A 25,377-nucleotide genomic window follows, 5' to 3' on the forward strand; every position below is an offset into this window, starting at 1 on the left:
AGAAAGATCAGAAGGCACTGGCCTCCCCTGCCGGAGTGACGTGGCCACATGCCGAGGGTGCCGGCAGCCACCAGGAGCTGGCAGGACTCTCCCCTCCAGGGCCTCAGCCCCGCCGACACCGGGCCCCGCAACCTCCAACCTCAGGGCTGTGAGACAATACGTATCTGCCCTTGAAGCTCCCCAGTTAGCGGTCATGGTCACTGCTCCAGTGGCCATAGGGGAGCATGCCCAGGCGCCCCCTCCCCCAGCACCCCGGGAAGCTGGGAGCCCTTTAGGGGTGTCTTTCTCCTATCTGCTTCTGCCGGGCAAAGCTTAGGCATCGACACAGAGCAGTCGGTATGGTACCCAGAAATAGGGACATCTGCTCCCGAGGTCGCCGGCGGTGGCCGGCCCGAGGGCACAGGGGACACTGGAGGGAGGACGTCCACAGGGAAGGGGTTCTTGGGAGGTTGATTTCCATCGCTGCCCGGACAGAGGGGGAGCAGGCCAGGGGCAGGAAGGGTCAGTGGTCGGAGCACGGTGGGAGGGGGCAGTGGCCCGGCTTGTCCCCCGAAGGGCGGTGGGCGGGCCCCGGGAGGTCCGGGCGTGGCGGGGTGGCGGCCCTCGGGAGGCAGCGCTGGGCGGGGCGTGTGGGGACAGGCCCAGCTCCCTGCGAGCCGGCGGGGCTCATCCGAGCGTGTGCTTCCAGCCCCAGGCCCGCCACCCGGGCCCTTTCAAGAAGAAAAACAAATATTTGTGCTGCATGTCGTATGTGTTGGGGTTTAGCTTTCTTCTCGGGGCTAAAAATAGGCGCATCTCCTGGTCCCTCGGGGCTCCCCCTGCCCCCCGCCCACCCCGGTGTTGTGCAAGGGCCTGGTCTGGAGCTCGGGGCTCCTGCCAAGTTTTGACGGAACCGCCGGCGACTGGAGCGTGAAGGTATCAGAAAATGATTACGGGATTAAGGTGCCCATTACCGCCGCGCGGGAGGCACCTCGGTGAGGCGGGCCACGCCCAGGCGAGCCGGCCTCAGGCCCGGGGGGTGCCCGGAGGGGCTTGGACACCAGCCCCACGGTAATAGCGGCCCCCTGTTTGAGAGCAAACAGACCACTGACACAGGCCCAGGGGGTGGGTGGCACTGACCAGGTACCCTGGAGGAAGCGGAGTCCCAGCTGAGGGTGACCAGGACCAAGTGGGAGGTGGCGGGGCGTGAGGGGGAGTGTCAGCCAGAGGGAGCAAGGCTGCTAGTTGGGGAGAGGGGATGCGACGGGTCTGAGAGGGTCAGGTGTCCTGGTCACGCAGAAGCCCAGGTGCCCCAGCGTCCTGGGTGGAGGTGGCCCATGAACCTGCGGGTCTTCAGGGAGGGGTGTCTCTTAGGCTGTGGGGAGGGTTCAGGGTGAGTGATTCCCAGGGAGTCCCCGGGGGGGTGGCAGGGCAGTTAGGGGACAAGCTGGTGGCACCTGCGGGAGCTGGAGCCTCAAAGGGGTCTCAGGCGACTTGGCCAGGTGCACAGAGAGTCAGAGCCAGACAGCTTTGTGAGGGGACAGGAGAGGACTCGGGGGGCCCTGCCACGCAGCCTCGGTCAGAGACCAGCCAGGGAATCTGAGAGGGGAGGGACGCCCGCTGAGGGGGTCCCCGGGACGCCGGCGAGGCCAGGAGGTGGGGCTCCCGGCCCCGATTTCCTTAGCCCTGGTCCCCTTCTTCTGCACCCAGCTGTCTATGCCGCGTGACTCCCGTTCCCTTCCTTATGGACGCGGGCTGTCTCGTGCCCCCTCTGGCTGTCAGCTCCCCTCGGACGGGACTTCCGCCACATCCCCGCACCTGGCACAGGAGATGGGCACGCACACTTGTGGATTGAATGCATCAGCGTGAGGCAAAGCTTCTCGCGTCCAGAGGCAGCTGGGCGCCGGGTGCTGGGGGAGAGGGTGTCAGTGGGACCGCCCCACGGGACCCAGCATGGCCCGCCCCCACCCTGCCTCAGAGCCGAGACCCTCTGGGACGGCTGAGCCCTGCAGGCAGAGCGCACAGCCTCTCAGCCCCTGAGAGTCGTGGGGTCCGGACCCCGAGGGGCTGCACACCTCTCTCTCCGTCACGTGGACACCAAGCCCCACTTGAATTTCTCTAGTGGCCAGAAATCGCCTCCTTCCAGGAGCTTTGTCCTGTGGCCCAGGCTTTGCGACGTCCCCTGCTGGGCCTCCCAGGGCTGCCCCCAAGTCCCCCAAAACTGCATGCGGCCTGCAGGCCCTGTCCCTGAAGGCGGGCCCTTGAGACGGACGGGGCGCCACCCCCTGCCGCCGGGCACGCCCCGCCCCAGGCCGCCCGGACAGTCCTGGTGACTCAGATCGGCTGCCGCGGGCTGCCTCCCTCCCCAGGCTGTCTGTCATTGATTGGTAATCAATCTTCCTTCGCTGGGAACCCGGGGTGGGGAAGCAGGAGACAGCCACCCGGCCAGTGTCCCGACCCATCCACAAGGCCACCATGCTCTCAGCAGGCAGGGCCGCACCCCAGGGACTGGGCGGTGAGGAGCAGCTCAAAGTCCAGGGCTCGGCCTGGCCAGCTCGGGGGGGTGGGCCCGGGAGCCCGGGCAGCCGGCTCAGGGAGCCCCTAGGCCAGGAACATCCTGGGTCTGACGAGGACCCCGGGAGCGGCCGGTCCACACAGGGCCACGGAGGCCCTGAGGAGGACCAGGACCGGGGAGGCCCCTCCTCGGAGGTCTGTGCTAGGCCGGTGGGACCACGGTCTGGGCCGGCAAACCCCTGTCTAAGGCCCAGCGAAGGGAGGGGGGTAGGCTGGGAGCAGCCTCAGAAGGGGCCCTGGAGCCCAGCAGCTTCCAACTCATTGACTGGCTCCTCCACCGGAAAGCGAGGGCCCCAGACTGTGGCCCGGGGTCAGTGAGGCCAGGAGGGAAGGCCAGCCGGTGCTCAGCCCTCTGCCCGGAAAGACCGGGACTGCGTGGTCACGAGGCAGGGGCAGGGGCGGGGGCCGGGAGAGGCCCTGCCAAGTGCTGGAAACCCCAAGACTCAAGAGCAAGTTTCCCCTCTGTCCTTCTAGAACCTTCTGGAACCTTCTGGAACCTTGTCCACTGTGGGGCAGCTCTCCAGACTGCACTTCCCCCTTCAGTCCCCCAAACCCCATGCTCCCCAACCCTCCTGTTACCCTAGGTCGCACCCCTGACCCTCGCTCACCTCCACTCTCGGGCCTGGAGCAGCTCCCCCTCCCGCCTCTTCCCGATGCCTCTCTTTCTTGTCCTTGCCTTCTGGACCCCAGCCTCGGTGCCCCCTCCTCCAGGAAGCCTTCCCTGACCACCACCGCCCGAGCCAGGTCCCACACCCCTCTGCTCTCCCAGCCCCACCGCCCTCCGCTGCAGCCTCAGGTACCGGGGGGAGGGGAGCAGAGGGCCAGTCTGTCCTTCATTCCGTCCGCACCCCGGCCCGGGGCTCATCAGGGAAGACCCCGTCAGAGCAGGTTCTGCTCTGCCCTGCCACGCCCAGCCGAGCTCCGGACATGGAGGAGTCCCGCAACCATGGGCGGCGAGCGAAGGGGCACGGGAAGGGACAGACGCAAGATCCCGTCCTGCTGGTGGGCCAGCAGGGGCTGCAGAGCAGGCTGAGCCCCCAGGCAGGGAGGGGCCTTAGACAAAGCCCCCCAGCCCGCTCGGAGTGGGGGTGGGTGGGATACACGGGCAGAACCAGCGAACGGCCCGGCCGAGGCCCGGCCCCAGCGGCTCAGGCAGGGGCTTCCAGACAGAAAGCCTCCCCAGGGGTCCCGCCCAGAGCGGGTAGCCGAGACCCCCGCACTGGGCTCGTCCTGGAAGGACTGAAGTCCTGCCGGCCACCCTCGGGCCCCAGGGCGGGTGGCCTGGCCGCCCCAGGCAGACCAGCGCGGCCCCGGGAAGGACACCTGGGGCCGGCACCTGGCGGTGTCCCAGCCCCGTCCGGGGCTGCCGCCTGCAGGTGGAGTAAGAGGACGCCTCTGGCCAGGCCTGGAGGCGGGGGGGTGCGGGCGGCCGAGGGGCTCCAGCTGTGCTCCGAGAGGCACGGAGTCCAGACCGGCCTGAGGAGCCGGCCAGGCAGGTCCAGCCCGGGCCCTGGGCCACCCAGGGCAGGCGCGGGTGGGCTCCAGGCTGCCCTCAGCTGCCCACTGCCCAGGCCTCTGCTGGGCGCTGCCAGGGGCGCCGACTCTGCCACTCCCGGGCCACCAACACACACCTTCTGATTCCCAAGGGTCCCGGGAGGGCCCGGCCAGGTGACTGCGTCTTCAGGTCCTACGGGACCTGGACGTGCGGAGCAGGCGGGTGGCATCACGGAGGGGAAGGTGGGGGCTGCTTGGACGCTGAGGAAGGAAACCAGACAGGACCGCAGCAGGCCACCCCGGGGCGACGTCCTGCTCCTGGGCCCCAGTCGAGTGGGCCCCCTGGCCTCTGGCCCCCCTCACCCGTCCTGCTTCCCCCGCCCCGGGCCCCGGCCCCTCCCTCTGCTCCTTCACCCGGCCCTGCCCTCCCGACCCCTTCCCCAGCTCCGGTTCACCCAGAAGTTCACCCAGACGTCTACCCCAGATCCGTGTTCTGTAACCCGGTCTTTCCTGTTCTGTCCCGGGTGAGGACAGATGGCTGCTGTCATCTCCGCCCTGGGACGCGCCCTCGCCATCCCCGTCCATGCGTCCCTGTGCCGCCTGGGGCCGGCGGGGGGCCTCTGTTCCCCTCCCGGGGGGAGGTGTGCGGGCTGGGTAGAAGGCAGGCCCCACGGGACCTGAGATCACATCCCAGTTCTGCCTCGCGCCCCCGTGACCCCGGACAGACCCTGTGTGCTGTGCCCCCGCTCTCCCGCCTGTAAGGAGGAGCCGGCACGGACCTGTCCGGGGAAGGGTGTTGTGCGGGTTGTGGGTGACTGCGGGCCAGACCCAGTGCCTGGTGGGGGGCGGGGGGTTCCACGCACCTGCGCGCTGGCAGGGCCCCCTGCTCCGGGCTCCCCCCACCCCGGCTGCCTGCTTGGGGGTGGGTGGGCAGTCACAGCAGGAGGGCCCCTGCCCGTCAGGATGGGGGTGGGGTGAGAGCCGGGACTAAGGGTGAGGGGCGAGGGAGCCCAGGTGAGCTTGCTGGGGAAGGTGGGTGTTGTGGGGGGGTGGACAGGGGTTGTAGAAGGAAGGACCCCCAGGCAGAGGGCATAGCTGGAGCAAGTTGGGGTGTGCGGGGAGGTCGATGAGCAGGCCGGGGCAGGAGTGGCTCACTGGCGGGTGGCGGGGGTGGGGTGGGCTTCGTGTGGGGCGAGGTGGGCTGTCGGAGGGGAGCCGAGGGTCGGGGAGCACTCCACAGGCCACACAGAGGAGTGAGCCTCTGCCCACCGAGGCCTCAGGGACCCTGTGAGCTGGGTCACCAGCCCGAAGCTGAGGGGCCAGCCCTGTGGGCGGGGGGAACAGTGTGGGAGGCATGGGTAGGCCCGTGTTTCTCTAGACAGAGGTGAGCGGTGCGACAGGCAGAGCCCACCCACTGCACCCATTCCACAGATGGGGAAGCCGAGGCTCGAGGGGCGGAGGGGCCCTTTCCTGCCTCTCAGGCTGCCTCACTCAGGGGTCGCGCCCCCGGAACGGGCTGCCTGTCGGGGCAGGAGAGTGGAGTGAAGAGCCGAAGCCCCTGAGACCAGGGCCAGGCTCGAAGCGCCCTGTCCCCAGGGAGCTGCCCAGGGAGCTGGCCCCCAGGGAGCTGGCCCCCGCCTCCGGCGGGACCGAGCAAGCCGGTGAGCAGGTGGAGGGAGGGTGAGCGGGTGGTGGCGAGGGCCCCGGAAGTCCAGCTGTCCGGCCAGTGTCCCCACATCCTGCCCAGCAGAGGCCCGGGGCTCGCTCCCGCCTTGGGGGTCCTGTGCTCGGCAGGGCAGGGCCAGGGCAGCCTGGGGAAGGGACACCTGGGCCCTGCATGCCCAGCGGCCGGCGGAGAGCCGAGGGGCTCCCTCGGGGATGATGATCCATCGTGTGTGGGCCCCACTGGGCTGCCTGGGGAGAGGCTTCTGGAATATCAGCCTCGGAGCCGGAGCGTGGGGCTGGGGGCGAGGCGGCCCCCTGGGCCGGGCCAGCAGTGCGGGCTCCTCGCCTTGGGTGGGGCCCGGAGGGTTTGCCGGAGGCCCTGGGAGGCCGGGGCCGGGGTTGAACCGCAGCCAAGAAATGAGCACCGCCCGGGCACTGGGGCCGTGGCGTTCTCGGGCTCCTTCCTCATTCCTGGCCCCGGGGGAGTAGTCGGACCCCGGCGTTCCCGCGGCCGCCACCGCGGATCTGCTTACCGTCTCCCGGGGAAGCGGGACTCCTGCCAACTGCCCGCACCTCGCCCGGGCCCGTGGGCCTCTCTGACCACCGCCACCCAGCCCCGCTACCTCCTGCTCTCGATGGGGAAACCGAGGCCATACACCAGGGAGGGCCACCCACAGGCTGCCTGAGCCTGGGGTCAGGAGGGGCTCGCTCCCGGCCGTCACCCCTCTGCACACTCTGGGGGCCAGGACGCCGTCGGCAAGCCCCCCTGGTGGCCCCTCCGTGGAGCTCTGCCCAGGGCTGGGGCCAGGCCCGTGGGTGCCCAGGCGGGCACAGTGCAGACGGGGGCTGTTTGATCAGCGGTTCAGCCCGATGCCAGGCCACTGGGACGGCGGGCAGTGGCCAAACCGGCCCCACCACATGCCTTCCGGCCCTCGGCAGGAATGCCATTCACTGTCCCGGTGCATGGTTACCGCGGGCGGAGGCCCGGCCTCTGGGGAGAGCAGGCCTGGTGGCTGCCCAGGGGCCTCGGCCACCTTCCCATGCCACAGAGGGCAGGGAGCGCCCCGGGGTGGTAGGGGTGGGGGGTGGCCCTTGAGACCAAACCCATAAGACATAGCTGGACCCTCCCAGGGACCCTGAGGCCAGCTAGGGTCAGGGCGGGGAGGCACAGAAGGAGGCAGATGGGGCCAGGGTCTCCCAGCTGGGCATTCCCCACCCCCAGCCCCCCATTCTCCTGAGAACAGCCCCCACCAGCCCCGGGGTCAGCTCCCGCACCAGGCCATGGTCCCGTCTCTGAGCTCGAGTCCAGGCTGTCCGGGGAGGCCTCCGGGTCTGGGTCCAGGCCTCCACAGTGGCCCCTGCTGGGTGGGGCAGGCCCAAAGGTACCTGGAGGAAGGTGTGGCTCAAGGGCTTGCCCAGGACCTGGGCCAGATGTGAGGACAGTCTCGGGGCAGGGTCCGTCCTCAGGTGACAACCTGTCTCCCTCCTGGGACGCCGCATAGACCCCACACACACTCGAGTCTTTGATTCCAGCTTTATTGGGGCCACTGCTCCCTCCAGGGGCCGGACGCCGCCCGTCAGAGACCGCCAGCTCTCCCCAAGTGGGCACTGCAGGACGTGCAGCACCGCGGCCACCGCCGCCCCCGCTCCGGCCGCCCCGTCGCCCGCTCCCAAGGGCCGGGCCACTGCGGGTGGACGCGAGGGAGGGCGGGGCCTCGCAGGGGCACTGGACGCTGAAGGGCAGTGCCCAGGACTCGGTGGCGTCGGGGGCCCCGAGAGTCTGTCTCCAGCAGGAGGAGCCTGTCTCAGGGGATGGCGCGCGGCCACTCCCCCAGTACCCAGTGTAGGTCACAATAATTTAAAGGACATTATAGACATTTCGACACTATATAACAATATAAGTTAACCAGGGTCCTTGGCAGAGGACATTGGGTCTGTGGACTCGGGGTGTCCTGGGACCCGGGGGGGGGGGAGGGCGGGGGCACTCACGGTGGCCTGGAAGGTCCCAGGACAGCAGCTAAGGGAGTGTCCTGGTGTCGCTGGGGGCGCTCGGGGGGGAAGCCAGGCCCAGACGCTGTGGCTCGCCCCAGGCGAGTGTCCAGCCCACTTGGCCGGGCAGCCCCTGAGGGCACCGTGGGAAACATTTCCTTGGGTCAAGAAACACCCTAGATTCGGGGTGGGGGTGTGTGGGCAGTAGAGAGTGCACCAGACGTCACCGCACACCGCACTGCCTGGCAAGTCCTGCCCCTGGGCCTCCGTCCCCCCGGGGAAGGGTGGGAGTGTGAGCAGAGCCGGCGCCCAGCCCCCGGCCCGGGCTTCTCCCCTCTCCACCCCACACGGGGGTTCAGAGCTGGCTGGACCCCTTCCCGCTCCTGTCTCCCGGGTTCCGGGGTGAGCTGGACTGCAAGGGCGGGTCTGCATGGTGTGGGCACGCTGTGGGCGGCGTCCAGGGGGCCTGGCCCAGTGAGGCCCTGGATCCAAGTGTCCTCCGCACCGGGGTCAGGGTGAAGGGTGAAAGGTGAAAGGGCCAGGACAGGCAAGGAGTCCACCAACAACCCTCACAGGCACCTCTGGGAGAGGGGGTCGTGCAGACCCCAGGGAGGCTGGCACGGGGAAGGGGCACAGTTGGGTTCTCAAGGAGCGGGGGCCCCCTTGTGGGGGACTCTGGCTAGCGCTCCACTCTGGGCCTCGGTGTCCCCATCTGTCCAATGGGGCGAACACCCTGACTACTCCCAGCCCAGCTCTGTCCTGGGGTCTGGCTGGCCGAGGTGGGTGGGGTGGCTCTGTAAATGGCGAGGTGCCAGGCTGGCGAGGGGCTGGGAGGGCCACAGCATTTGGGAGGGGACGTGGCCCTCCCAGAGCCTAACGCAGATGACGTTTTGATCCGTTTGACACAGTTTTTCTAAAAGAAAAGAGGGGGACCGGAGGTCCCTGTCCAGAGCTGTCCTCGGAGGCCCTCTCAGGGCCACGTTGGTCACCAAGCCCCCGCTCAGCTCACGCGGGGACCCGGGGCGGGATGCGGGAGGGCGCCGTGCACAGGGACGCCCCCTCGGCCCGGGAGAGGAGGCAGCGGCAGAGGGGGCGCGAGCACGGAGCACAGAGTGCAGAGCGAGGACCAGCTGTGCCTGAGCGCTGGGAGCCCTCCTCGGATGCCATGGCAACATAAATAGCCGCTCTCGGCGTCTGCCCAGACCGCCCCAGGGCCCAGGGGCTGCTGTGGCCTGAGAAACAGTCTCAAGGCTGGGGAGCGGGGGAGGGGGCCAGTGGGGGGAGGGACACCCTCAGAGTCTCATGGTTGCTTTGCTTTCCGGGGGTACGACGTGTGTCCCTGTCCCGAAGAAAAGAAAGGCAATTCACTCGGCCCCGTCGAGGAGGAGGAGGAGGGGGCAGCTGGGTCCCGGGCGCTGTTCCGCCACAGGAAGTGACGGGAGTGGCAGGAAGGAGCTGCTGGCAACGGGGAGAGGGTGACAGCCCCGTGGGAGCCCCACCTTCCACAGCCCCCTCTGCCCCAGCCGGCCGCACGGAGCGGGGAAGGCGGGGAACCCATGTGCAAAAGCGATGGCGGTGGGCGGCTGCCTGCCTGCCTGCCTGCGCGGCCGTGGCCGTGGCCGTGGCCGTGGCCACCCGCCTCACTTGCAGGTGAAGACCTCGGTGCGCTCGCTGCAGGTGTTGCACTTGACGAAGCAGCACCAGTGGAACTTGCAGTTGCACTGCCAGACCTTGGTGTACTGGTGCGTGTTGTAGCCGCGGCCGCAGCACATGGTGTCGCAGCCGTCCGCGCCGGGCGACGTGCGGTTGCACAGGCGGCCCTGCGTGCCCACGCTGCCCGTGGCCGCGTCCTCCTCGCAGTAGTTGGGCGACTTCTCGATGTACACCAGGTCCGTCTCCATGGGCTTCTGGTAGCTGCGCAGCTGCTTGATGCGCAGGAAGGTGGGCTGCCGCAGGCGGCTGGCCCGCACCACCTCCACCTGCACGGCCGCGTTGTACTTCTCCTTGAGCAGGTGGCCCACCTCGCGGAACTTGGGCAGCGTGGTCCAGCAGGTCTTGGTGGTGCAGGAGCCCGACACCCCGTGGCACTTGCACTCCAGCTTCATGCGCTCCTCCAGGACCTGCGGGCGGGCGGGCACGGAGCGGGGCTGAGGGCGTGTGTGGCCGGGCGGGGAGGGCCCCTCCACCTGCGCCCCCTACACTTCTGCCTGATGGGAGCCGGCTGCCCACACTCCCTGCTGCATCACCACGGGGACTCGTCTCCTCTCTGAGCCTCAGTCTCCCTCCTCCCTCTGAAGAGGGCCAGGGCCACAGGCCCCTACTGGGTGGGGGGGCCTGGCGAGGGGCCCGCGAGAATATTCAGAACTCGGCAGGGCTGGGCACGGGGTTACCCACAGTGCTCCGAAGGTTCTCGTCGCTAGCTACCCTTTAGGGAGCTGGGGGGTCAGCACGCCACGAGAAAACGGAGGCTCTGTGTGCCGTGAAACTTCCTGTAGGTCGCGGGGCATCAGGGGGTTTGGCCAGGTTGTGGGCAGGTGCCTCGCCGTGGCAACAGCGGGTGTTGAATAGGCGCAGGTCCCCCACCCCGTCTCCCCCACCCCCTGCCCTCGGGCCTGGTGGAGGGCCTGGCGCGCCGTCCCCACCCAATAAACAGCCACTCAGTGAAAGCCCCGTGAGCGCACGGAGTTCTGAGTGCCGGGGAACGCAGGGGCGGACAGCTGGAGGGGGGAGCGCACGAGGCCGCGAGGCCCAGGCGCGTGGCCTGCTGGGAAGGCGTCCCCGGCCCCTGTTGTTCTTTCTCTCCGGCTCCGAGCCGTGTTTTCCTTGGGCCTCCCTTGCAGGCCCCGGAAGGCCGATTCCCAGAGCCAGCCCTGACCCCCGGGGAACTCATTTACCCGGATCGAAAGGGCCCTGCCAGCCGGCTGATTAAAGATGGGAATCATTAGCTGCGGCCCCCGGCCACCGAGGGGCCATTTGTCAGCTGTCCTCGCTTCCCCGGCCGCACTTCCGAGGCCCAGCTCTGGAGGAGACAGGCGACCCCCGTCCCTGGGGCCAGAGGAGGAGCCCACGGCCACCCCAGGGGTGAGAAGGGGCGAGAGGAACATCCCGTAGAACCAACCCCTCTGCTCCCCCCGGCGGCCTGGGGCCCGGGGCCCGGGGCCCAGGTGAGGACGTGCAGGGCTCACAGTCCATGCAGGACCAGAAGGGGACTGGCTGGTGGCACAGCCAAGTGCGGGGGCTGCGGGAGCTCCCGGGGTGAGAGTGCCTGGGGCAGGGGGCTTCCTGGAGGAGGAGGTGTGTGCACCCCCTGTTTATGCAAGAGGAGCTCCTCAGCTAAGAGGAGGGGTGTTCCAGGAGGGGTGCAGGAGGAACAGGGCCCGGACACTGTCACCGTCCCCACCAAGGGCAGATGTGGCCCGAATGAGCATCGCCCGTGTGCCGGGTGGGCCTGGAGGCTGGTGGCCTGGAGTCAGGGGGTGGGCTATCCCGGGGAAGACACAGAACTGGGATCGTAGGGCCATGGGCGTCTGGGTCCAGGGCACAGGCCACAAGCCCGGTCTGGGGGAAGAGGGACCGGGTCAGCCAGTGCCTCGAGAGAGCCAGGGGCGGCGCTGGCGCTGGAGTCCTGGCTGCCGACCCCTTTGTAGCCCTTCCTGCAGCCGCCCTGTCCCTGACGGGCCCTCAAACTGCCCCCCCCCAAACCCAATAACCTGCTTCTCCTCAGTTCACAGCTTCTCGGTTCGGGGCTTCACCCGTGCAAACCCTGCCACGTGCTCACTCTCCTCATCTTCGTCTCCCCAGCCAGGCCTGGGCCCCCTCCCCAGCGCCCTGGTTCTCCCGCCCCCTGTCTCCCCAGGGCCCAAGCCTGCCTGCCTCCTGCCCAATGCCTTTTACCATCTGAAAGTCTCCGAGCCTCTCCGAGCCCCCCACCAGGCCAGCCCTGGGGTTCACACAGGACCTCGGGGCCGAATCGGACACCACCCTGGCCCTCGAGTGTCTCAGCACCCCTTTCCCTCAGGGACCTGCAGTGCCCCCTGTGCCCAGGAAGCCAAAATCCAACCTGGCTGTCGAAGCCCCTCACCACCAGGCCCTTCCAATCTGCCAGTCCCCTCACCCGCCTGGACGCCCCAGGCCGGGCCGGCAGCCTTGCTGCTCCGTGCCGTGCCTTTGCCTGCGCTGGTCCCTCGGCTACGAGTCCCCTCTCCACAACTCTGCCGCCCGTGCACCGTCCCCATGGAGCAGGGACCAGAGCTCAGCCTCGGCCACCAGCAGCTCTGCAGCTCACTCTGGGCCCTGCTGTTCTCCCGAGTAATGTGGGCACGGTGAGACCCTCTTCCCAGGGCTGTGGGAAAGCCCCTGCACAATCTCAGAGGGCAGGGGTTTCATGGAGAGCTCAGCTGTGCCTCCTCCTGCAGGAAGCCCTCCAGATGCCTCCAGCTAAGTGCATCTCGCCTTCCTCTCCACCCCTAGGCGCAGACCTCGATCTGCCCGCGCTTAGGGCACGGGGCCTTCGTGCTGCCTGCAGGCTCCTTCGAGGCAAAGGTGGTCACTCATTCCTTCCTTCATTTGTTCGCTTGGCCAAAATGTAATCAGCACCCCACTGCACGGCAGCCTCTACAGCCACAAGATCAAACGCTTGGCCTGGCGTCCAAGGCCTGTTCCGGCCGGCCCCCGCCCACTTCTCCAGCCCCGTCTTGCCCACCCTTCCTGCTCCCGCCAGCCTGAACCGTGTGTGGCCCCACCCCCCACCCAAGTGCCAGCTCCTTCTGCCCCTGCTTGTCTCAGCTCTGGCGTGTCCTTCAAGGCTCCCCTGGGACCTCCCCACCCCCAGGGAGCTTCTGCCCCCCTTCCCGCCAGCCCCCGGGGCTCTCACCGTCCCCAGGTGTGGACCCCGTGCCCACCTGGCCCGGGCACAGAGGAGGGGCAAGGAGCGTTTGTTGAATGAGTGTTTGTGGAGCAATTTCGACCCCTCTCTGCCTGGAAAGGCAGGTCTGTCCCGGGCCTGCGGAGCCCCTCGGGCCCTGGCGCCCTGCTGCGGCCCCAGGCTGGGGGCCGGGCTGGGGAGGCAGGCGTTCTGCTCCGCTGCCGGGCCTATCTCTGGCCATCTTGCCGCCATGGTGGCCGCGCCTCCCAGCCCGGTATCGGAGGCCCTCATCTCCCCGCAGCAGGGCCAGGCCCGCCCTGACTTCTTCCCCAGTGGGCCCCGCCGGCACGTCCTCCACGATCACCCGCCCCACGGCGCCCACCCCTGCGAGCGGCCAGCCGCTTCTCTGGAGCCTGCGGCTTGGGTTCCCCCGCGCTCCCGAGGATGCCCCTCCCTCCTCAGAACCTCCCTTCCTCAGGCCTCTCGGGGCAACCTGAACCGGAGGCCACCTCCTCTGAGAAGCCTGTCCTGGTGTGTCGGCACGGCCCCTCTGGGACCAGACACCCTTGGGTCCTCAGCCAGGTCCGGCTCCCACCCTTGGGCACACCGGGTCCCCGCCTCACGCCTGCCTCCCAGGGCTCCCTGCACGGAGGACGCTGCGGGCACAGCGCTGCATCCCTCCCGGACTCAGTTTCCACTCCTCTGGGACCGAAACAAGAAGGCCCATCTCTCATAACTGCTGGGTCCATCGTGGTGACTGTCTCGCCCAGCACCACCCGCACTGCACCTTTGGGGCCCGGGGTCCCGGCTCCCTCTGCTAAGAGAGGCGCTAGGGAGGTCGAGACCCCAGTGATGCAGCGGCCACACCGGGCACCAGCCCAGCCCGGCGCCCACCACGCCAGCTCCGCCCTGCACTCGCCCCGCCCCGCCCCTTGACCGCCAGCCCCGCCCAGCGCTCGCCAGGCCACGCCTCTGGCCCCCTTACCTTCCTGCCTGCCTCGTTGTTGTGCAGGTTCATGAGGCGACGCGCGTTCTTCTTGATCTCGCGCGCGTCCACGAAGCGCCGGGAGAAGTCGATGCCGTAGCGCACGTCGGCCGAGCAGCCGCCCCACTTCCAGCCCTCGGCCTGGTTGTAGTAGCCCTGCTTCTCGCGGTCGCAGCCGCAGTTGCTCAGGTTGCCCTGGCTGCAGGCGGCGGTGACCGCGTGGGCCACGCCCGCTGCGGTGATGGCGTACGTGAAGGCGGCCTCACGGCTCCCTGCGGGGCGGGGACGGTGCAGCCGGTGAGGCCTCGCAGGTTGCTGCGCCCTGGGCTCCAGGGACCCAGAGCCAGCGGGGCCCAGGCCACCTACCGGCCTGCCTGTGTCCCTGGGCTCAGCCCTTGTCCTGTCTGAGCTTCGACCTCAGCCAAGTGGGGCCGAGGGAGCCTGCCTCGCAGAGCTACGGCCAGGACGGTGCCGGGTGTCACGGGAGCGCTCTGTGCAGGGCTTACCCCTGCCACCAGCACGTGGCACCTTCTCTCCCTGCCCCAGGATCTTGGGCGGGAGGGGCTCAGTTTCCCCACCCGTGTGGACAGCACCGGGCAGCCCCTGCGACGGGGGTGTGGGGCCTGCGCCTCGGCCGGATCCCCTCCACCAGACTCCCAGCGCTGCTCCTCATGAACCAGCCACCACTGCAGTCCTCCGTGGGGGGCGCCCACCAGCCGGACACCGGGCAGAATCCATGCAGCTCGGAGCCCTCCCCACCTCTTTGTTGCCGCCTCCCTCCCTCTGACCACCCCTGTCACCCTGTCACCAGGCCCCGGCCTCTCGAGCCTTCCTTCTGCAACACCCCAGCTTGCCTCAGGGCCCCTGGACCACCCAGACTCGGGTGCCGGTGCTCCCTGCGTCCCTCACCCCCTAGCCACTGCCACAGGGGGCTCAGAGTGCAGCTCCGGGCATCTCCCCGCAGCACCGTCCACGGCTCTCCTCTGCCCGAGCTGGGGAGGGAAAGCCCACCGTCCACACCCGAACTCTTCGCCAGTAGCCCAAGCCCAGCTGGCCCCCCGGCCCTCTGTCCATCCTCCACCCAAAACCGCAATTGTCCTTCCAGTGCTGCTCACATGCCCCTGGAGATCACCAGGTCTCTTTGGTGGAATCCCCTTCCTCTTCCTGCTCAGATCCTAACCACCTTCCAAAGCCAGTTTCCAGGCCTCCTCCTCCAGGCAGCCGTCCCAGACCACCTGCCAGAGCAAATCCTTACTCCCCGTCTCACAGGGACGGGTCGAAGATGGGAATCGACCTCCCTGGCTCCGAATTAGGTCACTACGATCTGAAGGGAAGTCTGGTGGGTGTGAAGTGGATTACTGAACCCCTTGCTTGTTCCGCCCAAGCCCAGCAGAGCCTGCCAACAAGCTCACACACAGGCACCCCGGGCAGGGGTCATAAACTAGTGGGGGGATTCCGGGAAAGGAGGCGACCACAGAACTCTGCAAGAAGGGGCCACAGGGAATCACGGAACCTCAAAAGATTCCCTACCTGTCTCCGTGGGGGATGGAGTCTGGGAAGGCTTCCTGGAGGAGGTGACATCTTAAAGGAAGCCTTAGTAAGAAGTATGTATTAACTCCCTGTGAGTGGTGTGAGTGTGTATAGTGTGTGTGCATACAGGGTGTGTCTGGTGTGTGCCCTACAAGTATGAGGTCAAGAGTAATAAGGAAAGAGGTGGCTGAGGCCCGGGGGTCCCGGCCGTGGCAGGGCAGCAATGTCCTGTGAAGCAGGTGGCACTCTCTGTGCAGGTGCCGGGGTCGGACGCTGCGGCCTGAGGCCTTGAGAGCTCACCGGCCCCGCGAGGAAGGGGGAGCCTGGAACTGTTTAGAAAGTCAGTGAGCAGGTCAGCAGTGCGGTGCCGACACGGTCACGCGCCATTGCCGTCACTCACCGGCTGTCTCACGCGCAGCACGCCCCGAGCCCCTCCCCTGTGAGGCAGGTCTCGTTACCTTGCTCGCACCTCACAGGGGAGGGCACTGAGGGGGAGGCAGGCGGTGAAACGTGTTAGTGGCCAAGGCAGGATTTAAACCCGGGCACTGGAATCAGAGCCCTGAGAAGCAGGGGGAGGGGGTGGGGGGCTGGGGCGAGGGCCACTGGAGGCAACCCTGCCCTCCCCCCGACTTGGTCCTCTTGCAGCTAAGGGACCGGGGCAGGAGGAGACAGGAGATCATCAGCTCGAGCAGCCCTGGGGGAGGGGATGCTACCTTTGGACAGTCTGTGCACCATGGGGCGCAGGGTGGGGGCTGGCGGCTGGCCAGCAGGTGACTGCTGGGCGGGAGCCCCGGGGAGACCGAGCCAGCCTCCGAGGGGGCATGCGGCCACCGAGGCACCCGGCGAAGGGGGCGAGCAGAGAAGCCTCCGACGACGATTGCGCAATCCCGCCCAGAGGCCAGGCCGGGGGAGTTCCGAGCCCGCACAGCCAAGCCCTGCCCAGCGGGAGCGGGGACGGCATGGGTGTTCCCTCCGAGGCCTGGATCCTGCCCGTGGCCCTTCTCTTCACGAACAGCCCACCCTCTCCCAGGTGGGAGCCAGGGGGAGACTCCGTCCCGGAGCCCCCAGCCAGGCCGCAGGGCCCAGCTGCTTGGGGAGGGGCGGGGGTGCATGTTTCACGGAGCCCTCGCTCCATCCTTCCTGCGAGTTCCGGCTCCCACCTGGCCGCGGCCGTGCCCAGCTCAGACGCAGTTACTCACCAGTTACTCACCGGCCGCCACTCCCGCTAATTCCTTTTTTATTTGGTTTTAATGAGCCAAACCCTCTCGTCTCACCAGGGAGACAGGGGGTGGCTACTGGGGAGAACCGGGAGGCTGGCGTTAGGCCCTGGACGAGGGGTTCCCGTGCACCCGCGCTCTGCACACACATCTCGGTTATTCTCACAACAGCCCCAGGGTCGGGGAGGGGCCCCTCCCCACTGCGCAGGCCTGGACGCCCGCTCCGAAGGCTTCAGGACTTGCCCAGGTCACAGCGTGCTCGGGGGTGGGGCGGGGATGGGTCCCCTCCCACCATCGCTCCGGGGCTGCCTGGCCAGGCCCCAGAGAGCTGCCTGCGCCTTCCTCCGGGGTGAGTGCTTAGGTCTAGGAGGAAGCCCCTCCGACCTGTGGGCTGTGCTCAGCAACGGTCTGGCTCCCAGCCTCTGCGGTGACCTTGAACTCCGGAGCCCACCCCCACCCCCAGTCCCCGTGCTCCACTACCCACAGCCTAGCTCTGCCAGGGTGGACAGCCGGCCCACCTGCGGGAGCCCACCGCCCAGCGCACTGCTGTCCTCGAATAGACCGAGCACCTGGGGCCCTGCCGCCTGCCCTGGCGGACAAGGCCGGACCCGCTCTGCCCAGGACGCCGGCTCGCCCTCCCGTGTGCTCGCAGCCAACCGAGTTCTGGACGTAGCTGGGACGCCTCCTGCCCCCGGCAGCCCTGTGGGGTGTGGCGACCCCCTCTGGGCTCTTGCCGGGTGCCCAGGCGGCCGCAGGGACGGTGGGCAGGGTCCACCCGATGCTGTTCCTCGGGCCCCAAACACGGGCAGGGCAGGGGGGGCCTTCATGCTCATTGCCCTCCTTCACCCCCACGAGACAGACCCTCTTGATGAGATCCATGCCGCAGACGGGAACCCCGAGACCGAGGCCAGGGAGGGATCCGCTCCGGGCGGCAGCAGGTGCCGTGGGAGGGTCTGGTGGGGGTGTTGGAAGCTGGCTGGGCGCTGGCAGGCCGGGGTGAGAAGCGGCAGCTCTGGAGGCCCGGGCCCACGGGCGAGCAGGGTGCTGGGGCTCCGGGTGGAAGAGGGAGGGACCTGGCATCTGACGCCGGTGTGGGGCCCCACGCAAGGCGCACACCCTCTCTGGACCCACACCCCCCCACTGCCAAGCAGGGCTGTGAGCCCACCCCTCAGCCCCAGGAGCAGCTGGGAGAGCAAACCATCAGCCTCACCCCCCACCCCCTGACCCAAGCGGTGAGCAGGGCCAGGCAGCCCGGCCGGGGACAACCGGGCATGGCGCTGGGCCTCCAGTGCAGACCGCACGCCCCTCTGCACCCATCCTGAGCCTCCTGTCCGAGGCTGACCCCGTCAACTGTCCCAACCGCCCCCTTCACAGCATTCCAGATAAATCCAGAACGTCGGACGGCAGTGCCTTGTGGGTAAACTGAGGCTGCCAGGCCGCCCAGGGACCGTGCGGCTCTGCCCCCTCTTTCCCGGGGGCTGTTCAACATCAGGACCCCACCGGCGCTCCGGGCTCAGAGGAAGCAGATGCAGCCCCCCCACCCCCGCTCCGTGCCCTCAGCGGTGCCGGCCAGACCCGGCACCCGGGGACAGGGGCCTCGTCTCCCCGTCATCCCCGCCCCTGACCCCAAGAGAGGCTGGGGACCAGGCAGACCTCTGGGAGCAGGGCCCGGAGGGGACACGTGGGCCTCCTGAGCAGGGCCGGGGGCCTGGGCGGAGCAGAGCCCCCTGCCCTCCCGGGGCGTAGCTGTGCCCACCCCAGGCCAGGGGCTCCCCGCACTGCCCACTCAAAGCTACTTGCCACTGCCTAGCGTCCACGGGGGCGGGCCGCTGTTTTCAGAAAGCTGTCACTGAGCCTGTAATGACCCCATTAAGTGCAGGCCGGGGAGGGAGGTGGAAAGGCCCCTTGGTCCCCTCTGAGAAGGGGGCAAGGGACCTCCGTGCTGGAGAGGGCCTTGGGGACCCCAGCCAGTGCTGCCCCCCCACCCAGGGGCCCGAGGCCACACAGTGGCTCAGGAAGTGGGGGCCCCTTCTGAAATGACTGAGGTGTGCACGCGACACACATGTTCCCAGGGAGGGACTCGGAGCCTGACACCTCGAGTTCAAGTCCAGACCCTACTACTCGCCAGCTGGGTGACCTCAGACCAGTGAGGAGCCTTCCAGGGTCTCAGTTTCCCCACCTGAAGAGCAAGGACAATGGCTCTGATCTGGCCAGGTCCTGGTGCCAAACAGGCCCCTGCGTGGTCCTGGGGGGCAGGCCTGGTCCCCCGCACACAGGGGGCTGGGCTGAGAGCTTCATACCCACGTGCGCGATGCATACAACACGGGCACTCTGTGAGCTTACACACTCTCCGGCATCCCTGTATGCGGACCCCCACGCATGTCCCCATGCCCATGGCCCCCGGCACTGGAACAATGAGTGCAAGACGAGACAGTCGACACTGTCAGCCGTCAGGGAAATCCGAGTCCAAACTACCAAGAGGCAGCCCCTTGCCCTACGCGGGGGGGGGGGGAGTGAGAGGTCGATCACAGGAAGTGCCGGCGAGGATGAGGCCCAATCAGAATCTTCACACACTGTGCGGGCCAATCAGAGCCTTCACACACTACGCGGGCCAATCATAGCCTTCACACACTGTGCGGGCCAATCATAGCCTTCACACACTGTGCGGGCCAATCAGAGCCTTCACACACTGCGCGGGCCAATCAGAGCCTTCACACACTGCGCAGGCCAATCAGAGCCTTCACACACGGCGGGGCGGGGCGGGGAGGGCGTCCACACGGAGCCGCAGAGACGGGTCAGCGGGTCCTCGAAATGCTCAGCAGAGTCACCCTGGGGCCCAGCGGCCCTCTGCGGGGCACACACTCGAGAGAAACGAACACGCGTGTGCGCACACAAGACCTTGCACACGAACACTCCCGGCAGGGGCGTGTTCACGCCCCTCGGCGCACAGGAGCCCAGGAGGGGACACCCCAGGCGTCCGTGAATAAACAAAGGAGTGTGACCCGTTCACGGGGCGGAGCGGCCCTCACCAGCCAAGGGCAGCGGACTCTGGAAGCGGCTGCGGCAGGGGCGGGGGCTGTGGACACGCCGCGCTCGGAGGAGGCGGCAGGCGCAGAAGGCCGCGTGTTCTCCGACGCCCTGACGTGACGCGTGGGAAGCAGCTGCGGCTGCCGAGGGCCAGGGGACCGAGGGCCGTGGCTAAGGGGGCGGGGCTTCCTTTGAAGGTGATGAAACTATTCTAACACTGACTGCTAAGAACGATACATTGCACACTTGAAATAGACCAGTTGTGCGGTGAGAGAATTCTATCTCGACGAAGCTGTTATAAAACCAGCAGTTGATGGTTTGGAGGCGATTGCTCATGACCTGTCGGACTCGATTCAAGCCCTGGCAGGGGCCCCACCTCACAGGTAGGGGGTCTGCTCAGTGGAGGCAGGTGATCAGCCGAGGTCCCATGGTGGGCCAGCCACAGAGCTGGGATCTGACCCAGGACCCCAGGTCCCCGCCCAGGCTGCTCCCCACCCCCCAGGACGTGGGACCACGCAGCCCTGCCCCCAGTCACGACCGGGCCTGGGCCCCGGGCCTGCCGGTGTCAGCCCTGGCACTCTGCGCTCTGTCCTCGCTCTGCTGCTATCCAAACATCTCCCAACACCAAGCACCCTCCGCCGTCCCAGCCAAACCCCAAAGTCCGGGACAAGGCCCTCAGCCCTACCCCTATAGCAGGGCAAGGCTATCCCACAGCAGCCTGGGGGTTTGATGGGCTGGGAGGGGTTCAGAGAGCGTGGGGCCAGGGCCACGGTCAGAGCCATAGAGGGTCCTGAGTGATGGGAGAAGTGGGTGGTGCACAGGCACAGGGAACAGTGTTCTGCAGAGGGAACAGCAGTGTGAAGGCCCTGAGAAGGGAATGAGCTGGGTCCACGCACATGGATGCCCAAACAGGTGAACAGCCATAGAGAGCCCGCGAGTGGTATATATGGGTCACCACTGAGGGTACGAGGCTCAGTCCAGCCACCGAGAGTGGTGGGAGGCACAGTGGTCCCCACGGTGTGGACTCTGGGAGCCCATGGGAGGTTTCGAGACCTCATTCTGCTGACTGACATGGGGAAGGACCCTCGGGCTGATGGCTGGGGGGCCATGGTGGAGGCAGGGGACCCCCCAGGAGGCTGTGACAAGGGTCAAAGTAAGAAATGCTGGTGGCCTGCCAGGAGGAGGAGGCAAGGAGGGGTCAGACCCCAACACAGTCTGAGGGTGGAGCCAATGAGAACATCCAGCGGGTTGGGGGAGGGGTTTAGGGAGAGAGGAGACCAGATGTGCCCCTGGGGTGGCACAGGGTCAGCTTTGGGGAAACTGAGGAGCTGCCCTGGCACAGGCGGTTTGGGGTGACCGGGGACAGGGGAAGGGAAGCGGGGCCAGCTGGGCACCAAGCCCCACCCAGGAGACCCGCAGCCCGGCCCGATCACCATTACCAGGAGCCAGCTCCAGACGGACCTGGGGCTGCTGGGGGACCCTAGCCAGTCCCCCACTCCCCAGGCCCAGCTTCCCCGGGCCATGCCGGCTGAGGCCCAGCGCACCGGATTCCCCACCTCTGCAACAGGAGCTTCAGTCAGGTGGGCCTCCTGGGGAACGGGTCAGAACCAGGCTGCGGGGCCGGCACGGGGCAGGGACACAGGATAGTACGGCGCCCCCGAGTCCTCCAGGCCTGAGGCCCAGCCAGGCGGACACTGCTGGCTGGTGAGCTCCCACACGCCCAGAAGTGGGGGGGCAGTACCCTCCCCCAAACATACAGCTTATAGGTGGGGAGGGAGAGACCAGGGAGGCCAGGAGACATCTGGGGGCCACACCGGCAGCTCTTGGTGCTACATGACCAAGATGGTGCCATGCCCAAGTTCAGGTCTGGGGGGCATAGGAGCAGGGGAGACAAGTCCAGGGACCCCCACCCCAACCTGGGCCCTTAGCCTTGGCCTGGGCTCAGCCACAGGCCTTGGGGGGCAACTCCCTGCCTAAGTCACCTCCCAGCACACACGGGGCTGGGGCTGGGGGCTCCCTCCGGGGGAGGCGGGGAGGTGAAGGCAGGGGCGGCGGGGCTCAGGCCAGCCCAGAGAGGCCTCCGGGCCGGTGCAGCCCGACTCCCTATCTGTGCACTTGGAGCATCACCAGCCCCGCAGCCTGGACCACCGGATCCAGTCGGGCTCTGCCCGGCGACGGGGGGCAGACTGCTGCTGCACCTGCTGAAGGTGGGCTCAGGACGTGGGGTCGCAGGAAGAGCAGGGTGCCCTTGAGCGGGCGTGGGCCCTGGGCCTGGGGCGGGCGCAGGGGTCGGGGGGGAGCCGCGCCGGCGTTGTGCGTGTGCGCATGTGTGCACGTGTGTGCACGTGTGAGGCTGTGTGGGTGCTGCCGGTCTCTGTCTGTGCTTCCCTCTCGGTTCCTGACTCTGTCTCTCTACGTCCCTGTCCCTTTCTCTGTCCCCGTCTCGCCCCAGCCCCGCCCCGGCCCCCACCCGGCTCAGCGCCGGCTGAGTCAGTGTCTCCGCGCTAAGCTCTTCCCCGCCGTTGCCATAAACAGAGCCTTGGAAAAACTCGCGCCAGGTCCGAGCACGCCGGCACGCCCGCACCCCGGGCCTTTGTTCTGACCCAGCGAGGCCCTCACACGCCGCGCGCGGCCCTGCGGGCGGGTCGGGCTCCAGCTGGGCCCGGGGAGTGCCACCCCAGAGTGGGCAGAGGCTGGCCCGGGGCCACACGGCGAGGGGGCAGCGTGGGCTGGAGCCCCGCGTCTGTGTCCCGAGGGGGCCGGCCTCTCAGAAGCCCCTGCTCCCTCGGGCGGCCCGCCCTCGTGAACCCTCCTGCAACTGCTCTTTCAGCCCAATCCGCCACTGCCTGCGCGTGCGGACAGAATGGCGGCAGAGCCCCTCCCCCGGACCAGCCTCCCTCGGGTCCGGGGCCTGAGCACCCCGCTGCATCCGCTCCTCAGGGCGTCCTGGGTGCAAGGCTCCAAGGGGAGGGCTGGGTGGCCCTCCCAACCCCTCCCGGCGCCCTGCCCAGGCCTGGCACACAGCAGGCGCTCAATGCATGCAGACTGAGCAACAACGGGGGCTGCCCGAGGGAGCCACCTCACCGCCCTGCGCTGCCCGGGAAGCGGCTGGTCAGGGACCCCCGACCCTCAGCTGATCTGGAGGACAAAGTCCTGGAAGGAAAGGGTCAGATTTGGGTTCAAATGTCCGCTCTGACCCTGTCCGGGCTGCCTCTGGGCCGCTCCGACCCCATGGACAGCGACCCGACAGAAGTCCCAAGGACGTGGCAATAGCCGGGTGAATCTCGTTCAGTGACGCCCATCTGCCCACGTGTCACCGTTCCCACGTGTGAGCATCGCAGAGATCGTCGGGGACACTGCACTTGCTCCGTTCTTTCATCTGTGAGACCCGCGGTGTCTCCCACACTCCCGGCACTCGTCCCCTGTGTCGGGCGTTCCCCTGCCGGTGGTGGCCTGTGCCCCTTGTCCCTCCGGGGGACTGATGTTGTGCCTCCCTGGGCTCGGTCTGCAAGGCCCCGGGCAGGAGCCCCGCACGCAGTAGGCACGCAAGGCCTGGAGCCGCCCTCTCTTTTACCAGCTCCCAGCCCCTGCCTCTCGGACCCGGGGGCGCAGTCACTCCGCCACCTCAGATTGTCCAGGCACTGGTGGCCTTTGCTGAGACCCTACTGCGTGTGGCTGGTGGGCTCAGGGCTGGCTCCCAATGCAAATCTCACCCACAAAGCAAATGGGATGGGGACAGTGGCCCCGGGAGCCAAGACTGGGGCGGCCCCTATGCCCAGCCAGGTCTCAGCGTTCCATATGGGCGCCCCGTGCAGGGGCTCCCAAGGGCAGGGGCTCCCAAGGGCAGGGCCGGGGGCTGGAGAGTGCAGTCTCTGCTCCCCCCACGCCCCCCGGGCCGGCACAGCCTCCCACCGTGGGTCACAGTGCTCCAGCCCTGCCCCTCCTCCCGCCTCAGGTCTCCCTCCTCCCCACATTCACCCCAAATGCTCCTGCAGTTCCTGGAAAACACCATCTTCTCTCTGGCCTCTGGGCCTTAGTGCATGCTGTTCCCCCGCCCGGAGCCCCCTTCCCTGTGCTCACCGCCGAGCCGGTCTGAGTCCCTCCGACCCCACCTCGGGTCTCCGCTCACCTGTCCCCCTGCCCAGGAAGCCCCGGCCAACGGCCCCGAGTCTAATACAAGGCCTGTGAGACGCACCCTGCTCTGCCCGGGGTCTCTGGGGCCCGAGTTTCTAACAGGCATCCCTGGGATACCGGCGTCTCCACGCCTGGCCCTCACCCCCCCACCCCACGTCACTACAGAAGACAGCTGAGTTGTGACACATCCCCCCCCCACACACACACACACACGCACAATCACAAGGTCATTTCCAGTAGCAGAAGGGACAGGTCAGGAGTGGCCTGCACTACGAGCCTCATTCAACAGATGAGGACACAGGCCTGGGGCAGGCTCAGGTGGCCAGAGGCGCAGACCCACCAGGCATGAGGGGACACCAGGTAGGTGGAGGGAGGCCAGCGTGAGCCCCAGCTCCCCGGGGGACAGAGCAGCTGGCACCCAGAGGGCCCCAGGGCAAAGCCCGCACAGGCCCGACAAAAGAATGCTCTGGCTCATGGGCCGTAGTGAGCTCCCCACCCCTGCGAGCATGCGAGCATCAGCACCACGTGCTGGAAAAGGGGTTGTGACAGTGCGCAGGGGTTGATGTGACCCTGTAAGGGGGTTCCCTTCTGCTCTCAAGAGTGAGGCATGGCCCAAGGTCATAGGCAAGGCCTGAAGGGACCCCCCCCCCACCCAGGCCATCCCCCTCTCAGGGCCAATCATTAATTGAGCGGCCGCTCCCACAAGTGGCCCCAGCTGCCTGCCAGCTCGTGGCCCAGCTCCCATCCGGCGCCTGGGGCACCCGCGTGCCTCTGACAAGGACGGGCCGCACTGCAGGGCCCCATGTCCTGCTCGTGACTCCCACCTGCCAGCACTGAGTGCCCCGGAGCCCCCACAGGATGCCTGCTGCCCACGAGGGTGCTGCCCGTGAGGACGCTGCCTGGTTGCAGCCCCGACCAGAGCCCTCCTGGGTGAGGAAGGCAGGAGTGACGGCCGGCAGGCAGCAGTTAGCTCCAGCTGACGAGTTAACTCCATCCTGAGCAACAGGGAGCTACTGCAGGTTTTGGAGGAAGGGGGGAGGGGAACATGGCATGGTGGGACTGGGAGAGAGACGGGAGGAGGCAGGGGCAGCTGCCAGGGGAGGGCTAGAGAGGCAGGCCCTGCGTCACCCAATGGACAGAGGGCCGAGATGGGTGGGGGAGCGACACCAGGTGACCCTGCGCCGACTGAGCCGTCGGGCCAGGCAGGGGGCGGGGTGGGGGAGGCTGGGCCCCGGCCATCTGAGCCCGTTAAGCCAGGGTTCCCATGGGTTGGCCTGCCGAGCTGCCCACAGGGAGTGGCCAGACTGGTCTGGGCCCAGGGGGCAAGCTGATTGGAGTGGGCCGGGAAAGAGCGCCCCGAGACACAAGAGGGACACCCGGCGAGTGGGGGCCCAGCCAAGGAAGAGGGGGTCCCTCAGCCCCACGAAGGTCACTCATGGCCTGGCCACTAAGGGGAGCAAGAGAAGCGGAGGAACGGGGACCGCGGGTGTGGACCGCTCTGGCGAGAGTTCACCTCCAAAATGGGCGTCCGAGTGGGGGCGAGCTAAGCACCTGGTGCAGCCCCCACCCAAGGTGGGGGACCTCGTTGCCCCCTCTGCCCCTGCTCCCCACTCAGTCCTGCCTGGGCCGTGGCTGCCCTCCCTGCAGGCGGGCTGCCCGCCCTCCCAGACTGCTGCTGGGCGGGGGACGGGTTTCCCAGAAGGGTCAGGGTGAGCTCATGGCCATGGCCCTCGCAGCCCCGGGGGGCAGTGTGACTCCCAGCGGAGGCGACCTAGACGGGTGCTGACAGTGCCCGAGAGGGGGGAGGTCACTGGCGGGGGCCCACGGGAGTCTGGCATTTCCCCGGGACACTGACCGTGAATCCCCTCCCCGGGGCCCGATTCTGAGGAGGGGCCCCGTCACCCCCCGTGCCTGTCTTG

General features: G+C 68.0%; 1 protein-coding gene across 2 annotated transcripts in view; it reads right to left on the bottom strand.

Moving 5' to 3' along the window:
* Window positions 1-7,230: 7,230 nt before the first annotated feature.
* The window catches only part of WNT7B (Wnt family member 7B), a 43,782-nt gene continuing 25,635 nt past the window's right edge, over window positions 7,231-25,377 (bottom strand). For both annotated transcript variants that reach the window (XM_028532622.2, XM_028532620.2), the window contains exons 3-4: window positions 13,551-13,822; window positions 7,231-9,821 (exon numbers count right to left, since the gene is read on the bottom strand). In XM_028532622.2, coding sequence (XP_028388423.1) covers window positions 9,342-9,821; window positions 13,551-13,822 — 752 coding nt within the window. In that variant the 3' untranslated portion in view covers window positions 7,231-9,341. The remainder of the gene's footprint in view (window positions 9,822-13,550; window positions 13,823-25,377) is intronic.

Source organism: Phyllostomus discolor, chromosome 2, assembly GCF_004126475.2.
Source record: "Phyllostomus discolor isolate MPI-MPIP mPhyDis1 chromosome 2, mPhyDis1.pri.v3, whole genome shotgun sequence".
Lineage (NCBI taxonomy): Eukaryota > Metazoa > Chordata > Mammalia > Chiroptera > Phyllostomidae > Phyllostomus > Phyllostomus discolor.